At 44.6% G+C, this 20,431-nt stretch overlaps 1 protein-coding gene across 1 annotated transcript in view; it reads right to left on the minus strand.

Moving 5' to 3' along the window:
- Positions 1 to 1,685: 1,685 nt before the first annotated feature.
- ccdc97 (coiled-coil domain containing 97) overlaps positions 1,686 to 20,431 on the minus strand; it is a gene marked incomplete at its 5' end in the record, with an annotated part of 93,532 nt that continues 74,786 nt past the window's right edge. Inside the window, one exon of the mRNA XM_065016836.1 lies at positions 1,686 to 1,952. Within this exon, the coding sequence (XP_064872908.1) occupies positions 1,840 to 1,952 (113 nt within the window). The remainder of the gene's footprint in view (positions 1,953 to 20,431) is intronic.

A 20,431-nucleotide genomic window follows, 5' to 3' on the forward strand; every position in this document is an offset into this window, starting at 1 on the left:
TAAGTTGGTGGTTGAAGATATCCCTCTAGTGCTGTGGGGGCTGTGGGAACCACACATGCAGAGATCATCCGTTCACCTACTCTACGTCTCACAAAGACAAAGCGGTTGGAACCAAAAATCTCCAACTAGCCTACCTGGTAAAATAAAGGTAAAGTGGGTGGGGTTATATCCTCCCTGTTTGGCCCTGTCCGGGGGTGTCATTGGATGGGGCCACAGTGTCTCCTGACCCCTCCTGTCTCAGCCTCCAGTATTTATGCTGCAGTAGTTTATGTGTCGGGGGGCTGGGGTCAGTTTGTTATATCTGGAGTACTTCTCCTGTCTTATCCGGTGTCCTGTGTGAATTGAAGTATGTTCTCTCTAATTCTCTCTTTCTTTCTCTCTCTCGGAGGACCTGAGACCTAGGACCATGCCTCAGGACTACCTGGCATGATGACTCCTTGCTGTCCCCAGTCCACCTGGCCATGCTGCTGCTCCAGTTTCAACTGTTCTGCCTTATTATTATTCGACCATGCTGGTCATTTATGAACATTTGAACATCTTGGCCATGTTCTGTTATAATCTCCACCCGGCACAGCCAGAAGAGGACTGGCCACCCCACATAGCCTGGTTCCTCTCTAGGTTTCTTCCTAGGTTTTGGGCTTTCTAGGGAGTTTTTCCTAGCCACCGTGCTTCTACACCTGTATTGCTTGCTGTTTGGGGTTTTAGGCTGGGTTTCTGTACAGCACTTTGAGATATCAGCTGATGTACGAAGGGCTATATAAATACATTTGATTTGATAACCAGTTTATAAAAGCAATAAGGCACGAGGTGGTGTGATATATGGCCAATATACCACGGCTAAGGCTCTGTGTCCAGGCACTCTGCGATGCGTCGTGCCTAAGGACAACCCTTAGTCGTGGTATATTGGCCATATATCACACCACCTCGTGCCTTATTGCTTAAATATAAGACTGGTCTAGTGAACCATAAGAGCGGTAATTAAATGGTTGGGACAATCATGAGCACTCTTCATTTACAGGAATCATTAGCTAGTTGAAATTCAATCCCTGACTGTGTTCTCCCCCATTAATGGAAATGGAACGGGGAAAATCCCTCTGAAATAAAAAATAACTGATTTCACTCCTGGAACCCAAAATCCACCTGTTTTCAGTCCTTTGAAATATTACAATCAGCTCTCTGACTCATTCAGAAATACTAACTCAGTTACAATCAGCTCTGACTCATTCATAAATACTAACTCAGTTACAATCAGCACTCTGACTCATTCAGAAATACTGACTCAGTTACAATCAGCTCTCTGACTCATTCAGAAATACTAACTCAGTTACAATCAGCTCTCTGACTCATTCAGAAATACTGACTCAGTTACAATCAGCTCTCTGACTCATTCAGAAATACTAACTCAGTTACAATCAGCTCTCTGACTCATTCAGAAATACTGACTCAGTTACAATCAGCTCTCTGACTCATTCAGAAAAACTAACTCAGTTACAATCAGCTCTCTGACTCATTCAGAAATACTGACTCAGTTACAATCAGCTCTCTGACTCATTCAGAAATACTGACTCAGTTACAATCAGCTCTCTGACTCATTCAGAAAAACTTCAGTGGCCAGTGTTGTCTGCAGGGTGTGGAGTCCCGTCCAATCAGGAACTAGTAAGGAATAATTCAACTGACTAACAACGTGCGTAAACACACATGATTTATTGCTATCCATGCAAACTGAATATTAAATGAATGTGAGGAGAATAAACAGAGTAGAAACATTAAATAGTATAGTTATTACAGACGTTATTATATTACAGTCCAATGACAGCTGCTATCAGGACACATCTATAGTCATGTCCTCCTCCTCTTCCTCCTCCTCCTCTTCATCCTCATCGAAGTACTTCTCCTCTGCATCTCTGTTGACGATGTCCAGGTTGTCGTAGTCGGGGTTCCCGTCCACTTCACTACAACACAAACAGCTAGTATAGTAGTTCAGTCTGTCCACTACAACACACAGCTAGTACAGTAGTTCAGTCTGTCCACTACAACACACAGCTAGTACTAGTAGTTCAGTCTGTCCACTACAACACACAGCTAGTACAGTACAGTCTGTCCACTACAACACACAGCTAGTACAGTAGTTCAGTCTGTCCACTACAACTAACACACAGCTAGTACAGTAGTTCAGTCTGTCCACTACAACACACAGCTAGTACAGTAGTTCAGTCTGTCCACTACAACACACAGCTAGTACAGTAGTTCAGTCTGTCCACTACAACACACAGCTAGTACAGTAGTTCAGTCTGTCCACTACAACACACAGCTAGTACAGTAGTTCAGTCTGTCCACTACAACACACAGCTAGTACAGTAGTTCAGTCTGTCCACTACAACACACACAGCTAGTACAGTAGTTCAGTCTGTCCACTACAACACACAGCTAGTACAGTAGTTCAGTCTGTCCATTCACAACACACAGCTAGTACAGTAGTTCAGTCTGTCCACTACAACACACAGCTAGTACAGTAGTTCAGTCTGTCCACTACAACACACAGCTAGTACAGTAGTTCAGTCTGTCCACTACAACACACAGCTAGTACAGTAGTTCAGTCTGTCCACTACAACACACAGCTAGTACAGTAGTTCAGTCTGTCCACTACAACACACACAGCTAGTACAGTAGTTCAGTCTGTCCACTACACTACAACACACACAGCTAGTACAGTAGTTCAGTCTGTCCACTACAACACACACAGCTAGTACAGTAGTTCAGTCTGTCCACTACACAAACACACAGCTAGTACAGTAGTTCAGTCTGTCCACTACAACACACAGCTAGTACAGTAGTTCAGTCTGTCCACTTCACTACACACAGCTAGTACAGTAGTTCAGTCTGTCCACTTCACTACACACAGCTAGTACAGTAGTTCAGTCTGTCCACTTCACTACACACAGCTAGTACAGTAGTTCAGTCTGTCCACTACAACACACAGCTAGTACAGTAGTTCAGTCTGTCCACTACAACACACAGCTAGTACAGTAGTTCAGTCTGTCCACTACAACACACACATCTAGTACAGTAGTTCAGTCTGTCCACTACAACACACAGCTAGTACAGTAGTTCAGTCTGTCCACTACAACACACAGCTAGTACAGTAGTTCAGTCTGTCCACTTCACTACACACACAGCTAGTACAGTAGTTCAGTCAGCTAGTCACACACACAGCTAGTACAGTAGTTCAGTCTGTCCACTACAACACACAGCTAGTACAGTAGTTCAGTCTGTCCACTACAACACACACAACACACACAGCTAGTACAGTAGTTCAGTCTGTCCACTACAACACACAGCTAGTACAGTAGTTCAGTCTGTCCACTACAACACACAGCTAGTACAGTAGTTCAGTCTGTCCACTTCACTACACACAGCTAGTACAGTAGTTCAGTCTGTCCACTACAACACACAGCTAGTACAGTAGTTCAGTCTGTCCACTACAACACACAGCTAGTACAGTAGTTCAGTCTGTCCACTACAACACACAGCTAGTACAGTAGTTCAGTCTGTCCACTACAACACACAGCTAGTACAGTAGTTCAGTCTGTCCACTACAACACACAGCTAGTACAGTAGTTCAGTCTGTCCACTACAACACACAGCTAGTACAGTAGTTCAGTCTGTCCACTTCAACACACACAGCTAGTACAGTAGTTCAGTCTGTCCACTTCACTACACACAGCTAGTACAGTAGTTCAGTCTGTCCACTACAACACACAGCTAGTACAGTAGTTCAGTCTGTCCACTACAACACACACAGCTAGTACAGTAGTTCAGTCTGTCCACTACAAACACACAGCTAGTACAGTAGTTCAGTCTGTCCACTACAACACACACAGCTAGTACAGTAGTTCAGTCTGTCCACTACACTACAACACACACAGCTAGTACAGTAGTTCAGTCTGTCCACTACACTACACACAGCTAGTACAGTAGTTCAGTCTGTCCACTACAACACACAGCTAGTACAGTAGTTCAGTCTGTCCACTTACACACACACAGCTAGTACAGTAGTTCAGTCTGTCCACTTCACACACACACAGCTAGTACAGTAGTTCAGTCTGTCCACTCACTACACACAGCTAGTACAGTAGTTCAGTCTGTCCACTACAACACACAGCTAGTACAGTAGTTCAGTCTGTCCACTACAACACACACAGCTAGTACAGTAGTTCAGTCTGTCCACTACAACACACAGCTAGTACAGTAGTTCAGTCTGTCCACTACAACACACAGCTAGTACAGTAGTTCAGTCTGTCCACTACAACACACAGCTAGTACAGTAGTTCAGTCTGTCCACTACAACACACAGCTAGTACAGTAGTTCAGTCTGTCCACTACAACACACAGCTAGTACAGTAGTTCAGTCTGTCCACTACAACACACACAGCTAGTACAGTAGTTCAGTCTGTCCACTACAACACACAGCTAGTACAGTAGTTCAGTCTGTCCACTACAACACTACAGTTCAGTCTGTCCACTACAACACACACAGCTAGTACAGTAGTTCAGTCTGTCCACTACAACACACAGCTAGTACAGTAGTTCAGTCTGTCCACTACAACACACAGCTAGTACAGTAGTTCAGTCTGTCCACACTACAACACACAGCTAGTACAGTAGTTCAGTCTGTCCACCACTACAACACAGCAGTACAGTAGTTCAGTCTGTACTACACACAGCTAGTAGTTCAGTCTGTCCACTTCACTACACACACAGCTAGTACAGTAGTTCAGTCTGTCCACTTCACTACACACAGCTAGTACAGTAGTTCAGTCTGTCCACTTCACTACACACAGCTAGTACAGTAGTTCAGTCTGTACAACACACAGCTAGTACAGTAGTTCAGTCTGTCCAACAACACACAGCTAGTACAGTAGTTCAGTCTGTCCACTACAACACACACAGCTAGTACAGTAGTTCAGTCTGTCCACTACAACACACACAGCTAGTACAGTAGTTCAGTCTGTCCACTACAACACACAGCTAGTACAGTAGTTCAGTCTGTCCACTACAACACACAGCTAGTACAGTAGTTCAGTCTGTCCACTGTCCACTACAACACACAGCTAGTACAGTAGTTCAGTCTGTCCACTACAACACACAGCTAGTACAGTAGTTCAGTCTGTCCACTACAACACACACAGCTAGTACAGTAGTTCAGTCTGTCCACTACAACACACAGCTAGTACAGTAGTTCAGTCTGTCCACTACAACACACAGCTAGTACAGTAGTTCAGTCTGTCCACTTCACTACACACAGCTAGTACAGTAGTTCAGTCTGTCCACTACACTACACACAGCTAGTACAGTAGTTCAGTCTGTCCACTTCACTACAACACACAGCTAGTACAGTAGTTCAGTCTGTCCACTACACTACAACACACACAGCTAGTACAGTAGTTCAGTCTGTCCACTACAACACACAGCTAGTACAGTAGTTCAGTCTGTCCACTACAACACACAGCTAGTACAGTAGTTCAGTCTGTCCACTACAACACACAGCTAGTACAGTAGTTCAGTCTGTCCACTACAACACACAGCTAGTACAGTAGTTCAGTCTGTCCACTACAACACACAGCTAGTACAGTAGTTCAGTCTGTCCACTTCAACACACAGCTAGTACAGTAGTTCAGTCTGTCCACTACAACACACAGCTAGTACAGTAGTTCAGTCTGTCCACTACAACACACAGCTAGTACAGTAGTTCAGTCTGTCCACTCACACACACACAGCTAGTACAGTAGTTCAGTCTGTCCACTACAACACACAGCTAGTACAGTAGTTCAGTCTGTCCACTACAACACACAGCTAGTACAGTAGTTCAGTCTGTCCACTACAACACACACAGCTAGTACAGTAGTTCAGTCTGTCCACTACACTACACACAGCTAGTACAGTAGTTCAGTCTGTCCACTACAACACACAGCTAGTACAGTAGTTCAGTCTGTCCACTACACTACAACACACACAGCTAGTACAGTAGTTCAGTCTGTCCACTTCACTACAACACACACAGCTAGTACAGTAGTTCAGTCTGTCCACTTCACTACACACAGCTAGTACAGTAGTTCAGTCTGTCCACTACAACACACAGCTAGTACAGTAGTTCAGTCTGTCCACTACAACACACACAGCTAGTACAGTAGTTCAGTCTGTCCACTACAACACACAGCTAGTACAGTAGTTCAGTCTGTCCACTACAACACACAGCTAGTACAGTAGTTCAGTCTGTCCACCACTACAACACACAGCTAGTACAGTAGTTCAGTCTGTCCACTACAACACACAGCTAGTACAGTAGTTCAGTCTGTCCACTACAACACACACAGCTAGTACAGTAGTTCAGTCTGTCCACTACAACACACAGCTAGTACAGTAGTTCAGTCTGTCCACTACAACACACAGCTAGTACAGTAGTTCAGTCTGTCCACTACAACACACAGCTAGTACAGTAGTTCAGTCTGTCCACTACAACACACAGCTAGTACAGTAGTTCAGTCTGTCCACTTCACTACACACAGCTAGTACAGTAGTTCAGTCTGTCCACTACAACACACAGCTAGTACAGTAGTTCAGTCTGTCCACTCAACACACAGCTAGTACAGTAGTTCAGCTAGTACAGTAGTTCAGTCTGTCCACTACAACACACAGCTAGTACAGTAGTTCAGTCTGTCCACTACACACACACAGCTAGTACAGTAGTTCAGTCTGTCCACTACAACACACAGCTAGTACAGTAGTTCAGTCTGTCCACTACACACACACAGCTAGTACAGTAGTTCAGTCTGTCCACTTCACTACACACAGCTAGTACAGTAGTTCAGTCTGTCCACTACAACACACAGCTAGTACAGTAGTTCAGTCTGTCCACTACAACACACAGCTAGTACAGTAGTTCAGTCTGTCCACTACAACACACAGCTAGTACAGTAGTTCAGTCTGTCCACTACAACACACAGCTAGTACAGTAGTTCAGTCTGTCCACTACAACACACAGCTAGTACAGTAGTTCAGTCTGTCCACTACAACACACAGCTAGTACAGTAGTTCAGTCTGTCCACTTCACTACACACAGCTAGTACAGTAGTTCAGTCTGTCCACTCACACACACACAGCTAGTACAGTAGTTCAGTCTGTCCACTACACTACACACAGCTAGTACAGTAGTTCAGTCTGTCCACTCACTACACACAGCTAGTACAGTAGTTCAGTCTGTCCACTACAACACACAGCTAGTACAGTAGTTCAGTCTGTCCACTACAACACACAGCTAGTACAGTAGTTCAGTCTGTCCACTACAACACACAGCTAGTACAGTAGTTCAGTCTGTCCACTACAACACACAGCTAGTACAGTAGTTCAGTCTGTCCACTACAACACACACAGCTAGTACAGTAGTTCAGTCTGTCCACTACAACACACAGCTAGTACAGTAGTTCAGTCTGTCCACTACAACACACAGCTAGTACAGTAGTTCAGTCTGTCCACTTCAACACACACAGCTAGTACAGTAGTTCAGTCTGTCCACTTCACTACACACAGCTAGTACAGTAGTTCAGTCTGTCCACTACAACACACAGCTAGTACAGTAGTTCAGTCTGTCCACTACAACACACACAGCTAGTACAGTAGTTCAGTCTGTCCACTACACTATAACACACAGCTAGTACAGTAGTTCAGTCTGTCCACTTCACTACACACAGCTAGTACAGTAGTTCAGTCTGTCCACTACAACACACACAGCTAGTACAGTAGTTCAGTCTGTCCACTACAACACACAGCTAGTACAGTAGTTCAGTCTGTCCACTACAACACACAGCTAGTACAGTAGTTCAGTCTGTCCACTACAACACACACAGCTAGTACAGTAGTTCAGTCTGTCCACTACAAACACACAGCTAGTACAGTAGTTCAGTCTGTCCACTACAACACACAGCTAGTACAGTAGTTCAGTCTGTCCACTACACTACAACACACACAGCTAGTACAGTAGTTCAGTCTGTCCACTACACTACAACACACACAGCTAGTACAGTAGTTCAGTCTGTCCACTACAACACACACACAGCTAGTACAGTAGTTCAGTCTGTCCACTACACTACAACACACAGCTAGTACAGTAGTTCAGTCTGTCCACTTCACTACACACAGCTAGTACAGTAGTTCAGTCTGTCCACTTCACTACACACAGCTAGTACAGTAGTTCAGTCTGTCCACTACAACACACAGCTAGTACAGTAGTTCAGTCTGTCCACTACAACACACAGCTAGTACAGTAGTTCAGTCTGTCCACTCAGTCTAGTCCAGTCTGTCACTACAACACACAGCTAGTACAGTAGTTCAGTCTGTCCACTACAACACACAGCTAGTACAGTAGTTCAGTCTGTCCACTTCAACACACACAGCTAGTACAGTAGTTCAGTCTGTCCACTTCACTACACACAGCTAGTACAGTAGTTCAGTCTGTCCACTACAACACACAGCTAGTACAGTAGTTCAGTCTGTCCACTACAACACACACAGCTAGTACAGTAGTTCAGTCTGTCACTACAACACACACAGCTAGTACAGTAGTTCAGTCTGTCCACTTCACTACAACACACACAGCTAGTACAGTAGTTCAGTCTGTCCACTACACTACACACAGCTAGTACAGTAGTTCAGTCTGTCCACTACAACACACAGCTAGTACACAGCTAGTACAGCTAGTACAGTAGTTCAGTCTGTCCACTTCACTACACACAGCTAGTACAGTAGTTCAGTCTGTCCACTACACTACACACAGCTAGTACAGTAGTTCAGTCTGTCCACTTCACTACACACACAGCTAGTACAGTAGTTCAGTCTGTCCACTACAAAACACAGCTAGTACAGTAGTTCAGTCTGTCCACTTCAACACACACAGCTAGTACAGTAGTTCAGTCTGTCCACTTCACTACACTACACACAGCTAGTACAGTAGTTCAGTCTGTCCACTTCACTACACACAGCTAGTACAGTAGTTCAGTCTGTCCACTACAACACACAGCTAGTACAGTAGTTCAGTCTGTCCACTACAACACACACAGCTAGTACAGTAGTTCAGTCTGTCCACTTCACTACAACACACACAGCTAGTACAGTAGTTCAGTCTGTCCACTTCACTACACACAGCTAGTACAGTAGTTCAGTCTGTCCACTACAACACACAGCTAGTACAGTAGTTCAGTCTGTCCACTACAACACACAGCTAGTACAGTAGTTCAGTCTGTCCACTACACTACACACAGCTAGTACAGTAGTTCAGTCTGTCCACTACAACACACAGCTAGTACAGTAGTTCAGTCTGTCCACTACAACACACAGCTAGTACAGTAGTTCAGTCTGTCCACTTCACTACACACACAGCTAGTACAGTAGTTCAGTCTGTCCACTACAACACACAGCTAGTACAGTAGTTCAGTCTGTCCACTACAACACACACAGCTAGTACAGTAGTTCAGTCTGTCCACTACAACACACAGCTAGTACAGTAGTTCAGTCTGTCCACTACAACACACAGCTAGTACAGTAGTTCAGTCTGTCCACTACAACACACACAGCTAGTACAGTAGTTCAGTCTGTCCACTACAACACACACAGCTAGTACAGTAGTTCAGTCTGTCCACTACACTACACACAGCTAGTACAGTAGTTCAGTCTGTTACACACACACAGCTAGTCAGTAGTTCAGTCTGTCCACTACACTACAACACACACAGCTAGTACAGTAGTTCAGTCTGTCCACTTCACTACACACAGCTAGTACAGTAGTTCAGTCTGTCCACTTCACTACACACACAGCTAGTACAGTAGTTCAGTCTGTCCACTTCACTACACACAGCTAGTACAGTAGTTCAGTCTGTCCACTTCACTACACACAGCTAGTACAGTAGTTCAGTCTGTCCACTACAACACACAGCTAGTACAGTAGTTCAGTCTGTCCACTACAACACACAGCTAGTACAGTAGTTCAGTCTGTCCACTTCAACACACACAGCTAGTACAGTAGTTCAGTCTGTCCACTACAACACACACATCTAGTACAGTAGTTCAGTCTGTCCACTACAAACACACAGCTAGTACAGTAGTTCAGTCTGTCCACTACAACACACAGCACAGTAGTTCACACTACACACACAGCTAGTACAGTAGTTCAGTCTGTCACTCCACTAGTTCAGTCTACAACACACACAGCTAGTACAGTAGTTCAGTCTGTCCACTACAACACACACAGCTAGTACAGTAGTTCAGTCTGTCCACTACAACACACAGCTAGTACAGTAGTTCAGTCTGTCCACTACAACACACAGCTAGTACAGTAGTTCAGTCTGTCCACTACAACACACAGCTAGTACACACTACACACAGCCAGTAGTAGTTCAGTCTGTCCACTACAACACACAGCTAGTACAGTAGTTCAGTCTGTCCACTACACTACAACACACAGCTAGTACAGTAGTTCAGTCTGTCCACTACAACACACAGCTAGTACAGTAGTTCAGTCTGTCCACTACAACACACAGCTAGTACAGTAGTTCAGTCTGTCCACTACAACACACAGCTAGTACAGTAGTTCAGTCTGTCCACTACAACACACAGCTAGTACAGTACAGTCTGTCCACTACAACACACAGCTAGTACAGTAGTTCAGTCTGTCCACTTCACTACACACAGCTAGTACAGTAGTTCAGTCTGTCCACTTCACTACACACAGCTAGTACAGTAGTTCAGTCTGTCCACTACACTACACACAGCTAGTACAGTAGTTCAGTCTGTCCACTACACTACACACACAGCTAGTACAGTAGTTCAGTCTGTCCACTACAACACACAGCTAGTACAGTAGTTCAGTCTGTCCACTACAACACACAGCTAGTACAGTAGTTCAGTCTGTCCACTTCACTACACACACAGCTAGTACAGTAGTTCAGTCTGTCCACTACACTACACACAGCTAGTACAGTAGTTCAGTCTGTCCACTACAACACACAGCTAGTACAGTAGTTCAGTCTGTCCACACTACAACACACACAGCTAGTACAGTAGTTCAGTCTGTCCACTTCACTACACACAGCTAGTACAGTAGTTCAGTCTGTCCACTTACAACACACAGCTAGTACAGTAGTTCAGTCTGTCCACTACAACACACAGCTAGTACAGTAGTTCAGTCTGTCCACTACACACACACAGCTAGTACAGTAGTTCAGTCTGTCCACTACAACACACAGCTAGTACAGTAGTTCAGTCTGTCACTACAACACACAGCTAGTACAGTAGTTCAGTCTGTCCACTACACACAACACACACAGCTAGTACAGTAGTTCAGTCTGTCCACTACAACACACAGCTAGTACAGTAGTTCACACTACAACACACAGCTAGTACAGTAGTTCAGTCTGTCCACTACAACACACAGCTAGTACAGTAGTTCAGTCTGTCCACTACAACAACACACACAGCTAGTACAGTAGTTCAGTCTGTCACTACAACACACAGCTAGTACAGTAGTTCAGTCTGTCCACTACACTACACACAGCTAGTACAGTAGTTCAGTCTGTCCACTACAACACACAGCTAGTACAGTAGTTCAGTCTGTCCACTACAACACACAGCTAGTACAGTAGTTCAGTCTGTCCACTTCACTACACACAGCTAGTACAGTAGTTCAGTCTGTCCACTACAACACACAGCTAGTACAGTAGTTCAGTCTGTCCACTTCACTACACACAGCTAGTACAGTAGTTCAGTCTGTCCACTACACTACAACACACAGCTAGTACAGTAGTTCAGTCTGTCCACTTCACTACACACAGCTAGTACAGTAGTTCAGTCTGTCCACTTCACAACACACAGCTAGTACAGTAGTTCAGTCTGTCCACTTCACAACACACAGCTAGTACAGTAGTTCAGTCTGTCCACTACACTACACACAGCTAGTACAGTAGTTCAGTCTGTCCACTACAACACACAGCTAGTACAGTAGTTCAGTCTGTCCACTACAACACACAGCTAGTACAGTAGTTCAGTCTGTCCACTACAACACACAGCTAGTACAGTAGTTCAGTCTGTCCACTACACTACAACACACACAGCTAGTACAGTAGTTCAGTCTGTCCACTACAACACACAGCTAGTACAGTAGTTCAGTCTGTCCACTACACACACACAGCTAGTACAGTAGTTCAGTCTGTCCACTACACTACACACACAGCTAGTACAGTAGTTCAGTCTGTCCACTTCACTACACACAGCTAGTACAGTAGTTCAGTCTGTCCACTTCACTACACACACAGCTAGTACAGTAGTTCAGTCTGTCCACTTCACTACACACAGCTAGTACAGTAGTTCAGTCTGTCCACTTCACTACACACAGCTAGTACAGTAGTTCAGTCTGTCCACTACAACACACAGCTAGTATAGTAGTTCAGTCTGTCCACCACTACAAACACACAGCTAGTACAGTAGTTCAGTCTGTCCACTTCACAACACACACAGCTAGTACAGTAGTTCAGTCTGTCCACTACAACACACACATCTAGTACAGTAGTTCAGTCTGTCCACTACAACACACAGCTAGTACAGTAGTTCAGTCTGTCCACTACAACACACAGCTAGTACAGTAGTTCAGTCTGTCCACTACAACACACAGCTAGTACAGTAGTTCAGTCTGTCCACTACAACACACAGCTAGTATAGTAGTTCAGTCTGTCCACTACAACACACAGCTAGTACAGTAGTTCAGTCTGTCCACTACAACACACACATCTAGTACAGTAGTTCAGTCTGTCCACTACAACACACAGCTAGTACAGTAGTTCAGTCTGTCCACTACAACACACAGCTAGTACAGTAGTTCAGTCTGTCCACTTCACTACACACAGCTAGTACAGTAGTTCAGTCTGTCCACTTCACTACACACAGCCAGTACAGTAGTTCAGTCTGTCCACTTCACTACACTACACACAGCTAGTACAGTAGTTCAGTCTGTCCACTTCACTACAACACACACAGCTAGTACAGTAGTTCAGTCTGTCCACTTCACTACACACAGCTAGTACAGTAGTTCAGTCTGTCCACTACAACACACACAGCTAGTACAGTAGTTCAGTCTGTCCACTACAACACACAGCTAGTACAGTAGTTCAGTCTGTCCACTTCACTACACACAGCTAGTACAGTAGTTCAGTCTGTCCACTTCACTACAACACACAGCTAGTACAGTAGTTCAGTCTGTCCACTACAACACACAGCTAGTACAGTAGTTCAGTCTGTCCACTACAACACACAGCTAGTACAGTAGTTCAGTCTGTCCACTACAACACACACAGCTAGTACAGTAGTTCAGTCTGTCCACTACAACACACACAGCTAGTACAGTAGTTCAGTCTGTCCACTACAACACACAGCTAGTACAGTAGTTCAGTCTGTCCACTACAACACACAGCTACAACAGTCTGTCCACTACAACACACAGCTAGTACAGTAGTTCAGTCTGTCCACTACAACACACAGCTAGTACAGTAGTTCAGTCTGTCCACTTCACTACACACAGCTAGTACAGTAGTTCAGTCTGTCCACTACAACACACAGCTAGTACAGTAGTTCAGTCTGTCCACTTCACTACACACAGCTAGTACAGTAGTTCAGTCTGTCCACTACAACACACAGCTAGTACAGTAGTTCAGTCTGTCCACTACAACACACAGCTAGTACAGTAGTTCAGTCTGTCCACTTCACTACACACAGCTAGTACAGTAGTTCAGTCTGTCCACTACAACACACAGCTAGTACAGTAGTTCAGTCTGTCCACTCAACACACACAGCTAGTACAGTAGTTCAGTCTGTCCACTACAACACACACAGCTAGTACAGTAGTTCAGTCTGTCCACTACAACACACAGCTAGTACAGTAGTTCAGTCTGTCCACTACAACACACAGCTAGTACAGTAGTTCAGTCTGTCCACTACAACACACAGCTAGTACAGTAGTTCAGTCTGTCCACTACAACACACAGCTAGTACAGTAGTTCAGTCTGTCCACTACAACACACAGCTAGTACAGTAGTTCAGTCTGTCCACTTCACTACACACAGCTAGTACAGTAGTTCAGTCTGTCCACTTCACTACACACAGCTAGTACAGTAGTTCAGTCTGTCCACTACACTACACACAGCTAGTACAGTAGTTCAGTCTGTCCACTTCACTACACACACAGCTAGTACAGTAGTTCAGTCTGTCCACTACAAAACACAGCTAGTACAGTAGTTCAGTCTGTCCACTTCAACACACACAGCTAGTACAGTAGTTCAGTCTGTCCACTTCACTACACTACACACAGCTAGTACAGTAGTTCAGTCTGTCCACTTCACTACACACAGCTAGTACAGTAGTTCAGTCTGTCCACTACAACACACAGCTAGTACAGTAGTTCAGTCTGTCCACTACACTACAACACACACAGCTAGTACAGTAGTTCAGTCTGTCCACTTCACTACAACACACACAGCTAGTACAGTAGTTCAGTCTGTCCACTTCACTACACACAGCTAGTACAGTAGTTCAGTCTGTCCACTTCACTACACACAGCTAGTACAGTAGTTCAGTCTGTCCACTACAACACACACAGCTAGTACAGTAGTTCAGTCTGTCCACTACAACACACAGCTAGTACAGTAGTTCAGTCTGTCCACTACAACACACAGCTAGTACAGTAGTTCAGTCTGTCCACTACACTACAACACACACAGCTAGTACAGTAGTTCAGTCTGTCCACTACAACACACAGCTAGTACAGTAGTTCAGTCTGTCCACTACACTACACACAGCTAGTACAGTAGTTCAGTCTGTCCACTACAACACACAGCTAGTACAGTAGTTCAGTCTGTCCACTACAACACACAGCTAGTACAGTAGTTCAGTCTGTCCACTACAACACACAGTACAGTAGTTCAGTCTGTCCACTACACTACACACAGCTAGTACAGTAGTTCAGTCTGTCCACTACAACACACAGCTAGTACAGTAGTTCAGTCTGTCCACTACAACACACAGCTAGTACAGTAGTTCAGTCTGTCCACTACAACACACAGCTAGTACAGTACAGTCTGTCCACTACAACACACAGCTAGTACAGTAGTTCAGTCTGTCCACTACAACACACAGCTAGTACAGTAGTTCAGTCTGTCCACTACACTACAACACACACAGCTAGTACAGTAGTTCAGTCTGTCCACTTCACTACACACAGCTAGTACAGTAGTTCAGTCTGTCCACTTCACAACACACACAGCTAGTACAGTAGTTCAGTCTGTCCACTACAACACACAGCTAGTACAGTAGTTCAGTCTGTCCACTACAACACACACAGCTAGTACAGTAGTTCAGTCTGTCCACTACAACACACAGCTAGTACAGTAGTTCAGTCTGTCCACTACAACACACAGCTAGTACAGTAGTTCAGTCTGTCCACTACAACACACACAGCTAGTACAGTAGTTCAGTCTGTCCACTACACTACAACACACACAGCTAGTACAGTAGTTCAGTCTGTCCACTACAACACACAGCTAGTACAGTAGTTCAGTCTGTCCACTACACTACAACACACACAGCTAGTACAGTAGTTCAGTCTGTCCACTACACTACAACACACACAGCTAGTACAGTAGTTCAGTCTGTCCACTTCACTACACACAGCTAGTACAGTAGTTCAGTCTGTCCACTTCACTACACACACAGCTAGTACAGTAGTTCAGTCTGTCCACTTCACTACACACAGCTAGTACAGTAGTTCAGTCTGTCCACTTCACTACACACAGCTAGTACAGTAGTTCAGTCTGTCCACTACAACACACAGCTAGTATAGTAGTTCAGTCTGTCCACTACAACACACAGCTAGTACAGTAGTTCAGTCTGTCCACTTCAACACACACAGCTAGTACAGTAGTTCAGTCTGTCCACTACAACACACAGCTAGTACAGTAGTTCAGTCTGTCCACTACAACACACAGCTAGTACAGTAGTTCAGTCTGTCCACTACAACACACAGCTAGTACAGTAGTTCAGTCTGTCCACTACAACACACAGCTAGTACAGTAGTTCAGTCTGTCCACTACAACACACAGCTAGTACAGTAGTTCAGTCTGTCCACTACAACACACAGCTAGTACAGTAGTTCAGTCTGTCCACTACAACACACAGCTAGTACAGTAGTTCAGTCTGTCCACTACAACACACAGCTAGTACAGTAGTTCAGTCTGTCCACTACAACACACAGCTAGTACAGTAGTTCAGTCTGTCCACTTCACTACAACACACAGCTAGTACAGTAGTTCAGTCTGTCCACTTCACTACACACAGCCAGTACAGTAGTTCAGTCTGTCCACTTCACTACACTACACACAGCTAGTACAGTAGTTCAGTCTGTCCACTTCACTACAACACACACAGCTAGTACAGTAGTTCAGTCTGTCCACTTCACTACACACAGCTAGTACAGTAGTTCAGTCTGTCCACTACAACACACACAGCTAGTACAGTAGTTCAGTCTGTCCACTTCACTACACACAGCTAGTACAGTAGTACAGTCTGTCCACTTCACTACAACACAAACAGCTAGTATAGTAGTTCAGTCTGTCCACTACAACACACACAGCTAGTACAGTAGTTCAGTCTGTCCACTACAACACACAGCTAGTACAGTAGTTCAGTCTGTCCACTACAACACACAGCTAGTACAGTAGTTCAGTCTGTCCACTACAACACACAGCTAGTACAGTAGTTCAGTCTGTCCACTACAACACACAGCTAGTACAGTACAGTCTGTCCACTACAACACACAGCTAGTACAGTAGTTCAGTCTGTCCACTTCACTACACACAGCTAGTACAGTAGTTCAGTCTGTCCACTACACACTACACACAGCTAGTACAGTAGTTCAGTCTGTCCACTCACAACACACAGCTAGTACAGTAGTTCAGTCTGTCCACTTCACTACAGTAGTTCAGTCTGTCCACTACAACACACAGCTAGTACAGTAGTTCAGTCTGTCCACTACACTACACACAGCTAGTACAGTAGTTCAGTCTGTCCACTACAACACACAGCTAGTACAGTAGTTCAGTCTGTCCACTACAACACACAGCTAGTACAGTAGTTCAGTCTGTCCACTACAACACACAGCTAGTACAGTAGTTCAGTCTGTCCACTTCAACACACACAGCTAGTACAGTAGTTCAGTCTGTCCACTACACTACAACACACACAGCTAGTACAGTAGTTCAGTCTGTCCACTTCAACACACAGCTATAACAGTAGTTCCGTCTGTCCACTTCACTACACACAGATAGTACAGTAGTTCAGTCTGTCCACTTCACTACACACAGCTAGTACAGTAGTTCAGTCTGTCCACTACAACACACACAGCTAGTACAGTAGTTCAGTCTGTCCACTACAACACACAGCTAGTACAGTAGTTCAGTCTGTCCACTACAACACACAGCTAGTACAGTAGTTCAGTCTGTCCACTACAACACACACAGCTAGTACAGTAGTTCAGTCTGTCCACTTCACTACACACACAGCTAGTACAGTAGTTCAGTCTGTCCACTTCACTACAGACAGCTAGTACAGTAGTTCAGTCTGTCCACTACACTACAACACACACAGCTAGTACAGTAGTTCAGTCTGTCCACTACAACACACACAGCTAGTACAGTAGTTCAGTCTGTCCACTACACTACAACACACACAGCTAGTACAGTAGTTCAGTCTGTCCACTTCACTAACACACAGCTAGTACAGTAGTTCAGTCTGTCCACTACAACACACACAGCTAGTACAGTAGTTCAGTCTGTCCACTACAACACACAGCTAGTACAGTAGTTCAGTCTGTCCACTACAACACACAGCTAGTACAGTAGTTCAGTCTGTCCACTACAACACACAGCTAGTACAGTAGTTCAGTCTGTCCACTACACTACAACACACACAGCTAGTACAGTAGTTCAGTCTGTCCACTACAACACACAGCTAGTACAGTAGTTCAGTCTGTCCACTACAACACACAGCTAGTACAGTAGTTCAGTCTGTCCACTTCACTACAACACACACAGCTAGTACAGTAGTTCAGTCTGTCCACTACAACACACAGCTAGTACAGTAGTTCAGTCTGTCCACTACAACACACAGCTAGTACAGTAGTTCAGTCTGTCCACTACACTACAACACACAGCTAGTACAGTAGTTCAGTCTGTCCACTTCACAACACACAGCTAGTACAGTAGTTCAGTCTGTCCACTACAACACACAGCTAGTACAGTAGTTCAGTCTGTCCACTACACTACACAGCTAGTACAGTAGTTCAGTCTGTCCACTACAACACACAGCTAGTACAGTAGTTCAGTCTGTCCACTACAACACACAGCTAGTACAGTAGTTCAGTCTGTCCACTACAACACACACAGCTAGTACAGTAGTTCAGTCTGTCCACTACAACACACAGCTAGTACAGTAGTTCAGTCTGTCCACTACAACACACAGCTAGTACAGTAGTTCAGTCTGTCCACTTACAACACACAGCTAGTACAGTAGTTCAGTCTGTCCACTCACAACACACAGCTAGTACAGTAGTTCAGTCTGTCCACTACAACACACAGCTAGTACAGTAGTTCAGTCTGTCCACTACAACACACAGCTAGTACAGTAGTTCAGTCTGTCCACTACAACACACAGCTAGTACAGTAGTTCAGTCTGTCCACTACACTACAACACACACAGCTAGTACAGTAGTTCAGTCTGTCCACTACAACACACAGCTAGTACAGTAGTTCAGTCTGTCCACTTCACTACACACACAGCTAGTACAGTAGTTCAGTCTGTCCACTTCACTACACACAGCTAGTACAGTAGTTCAGTCTGTCCACTACACTACACACAGCTAGTACAGTAGTTCAGTCTGTCCACTACAACACACAGCTAGTACAGTAGTTCAGTCTGTCCACTACAACACACAGCTAGTACAGTAGTTCAGTCTGTCCACTTCAACACACACAGCTAGTACAGTAGTTCAGTCTGTCCACTACAACACACACATCTAGTACAGTAGTTCAGTCTGTCCACTACAACACACAGCTAGTACAGTAGTTCAGTCTGTCCACTACAACACACAGCTAGTACAGTAGTTCAGTCTGTCCACTACAACACACACAGCTAGTACAGTAGTTCAGTCTGTCCACTACAACACACAGCTAGTACAGTAGTTCAGTCTGTCCACTACAACACACAGCTAGTACAGTAGTTCAGTCTGTCCACTACAACACACAGCTAGTACAGTAGTTCAGTCTGTCCACTACAACACACAGCTAGTACAGTAGTTCAGTCTGTCCACTTCACTACAACACACAGCTAGTACAGTAGTTCAGTCTGTCCACTACAACACACACAGCTAGTACAGTAGTTCAGTCTGTCCACTACAACACACACAGCTAGTACAGTAGTTCAGTCTGTCCACTACAACACACAGCTAGTACAGTAGTTCAGTCTGTCCACTACAACACACAGCTAGTACAGTAGTTCAGTCTGTCCACTTCACTACACACAGCTAGTACAGTAGTTCAGTCTGTCCACTACAACACACACAGCTAGTACAGTAGTTCAGTCTGTCCACTACACTACACACAGCTAGTACAGTAGTTCAGTCTGTCCACTACAACACACAGCTAGTACAGTAGTTCAGTCTGTCCACTACAACACACAGCTAGTACAGTAGTTCAGTCTGTCCACTACAACACACAGCTAGTACAGTAGTTCAGTCTGTCCACTACAACACACAGCTAGTACAGTAGTTCAGTCTGTCCACTACAACACACAGCTAGTACAGTAGTTCAGTCTGTCCACTTCACTACACACACAGCTAGTACAGTAGTTCAGTCTGTCCACTACAACACACAGCTAGTACAGTAGTTCAGTCTGTCCACTACAACACACACAGCTAGTACAGTAGTTCAGTCTGTCCACTACAACACACAGCTAGTACAGTAGTTCAGTCTGTCCACTACAACACACAGCTAGTACAGTAGTTCAGTCTGTCCACTACAACACACAGCTAGTACAGTAGTTCAGTCTGTCCACTTCACTACACACAGCTAGTACAGTAGTTCAGTCTGTCCACTTCACTACACACAGCCAGTACAGTAGTTCAGTCTGTCCACTTCACTACACTACACACAGCTAGTACAGTAGTTCAGTCTGTCCACTTCACTACACACAGCTAGTACAGTAGTTCAGTCTGTCCACTACAACACACAGCTAGTACAGTAGTTCAGTCTGTCCACTACAACACACAGCTAGTACAGTAGTTCAGTCT

The sequence above is a fragment of the Oncorhynchus nerka genome, unplaced genomic scaffold (genome assembly GCF_034236695.1).
Source record: "Oncorhynchus nerka isolate Pitt River unplaced genomic scaffold, Oner_Uvic_2.0 unplaced_scaffold_838, whole genome shotgun sequence".
Taxonomy (NCBI): Eukaryota; Metazoa; Chordata; class Actinopteri; order Salmoniformes; family Salmonidae; genus Oncorhynchus; species Oncorhynchus nerka.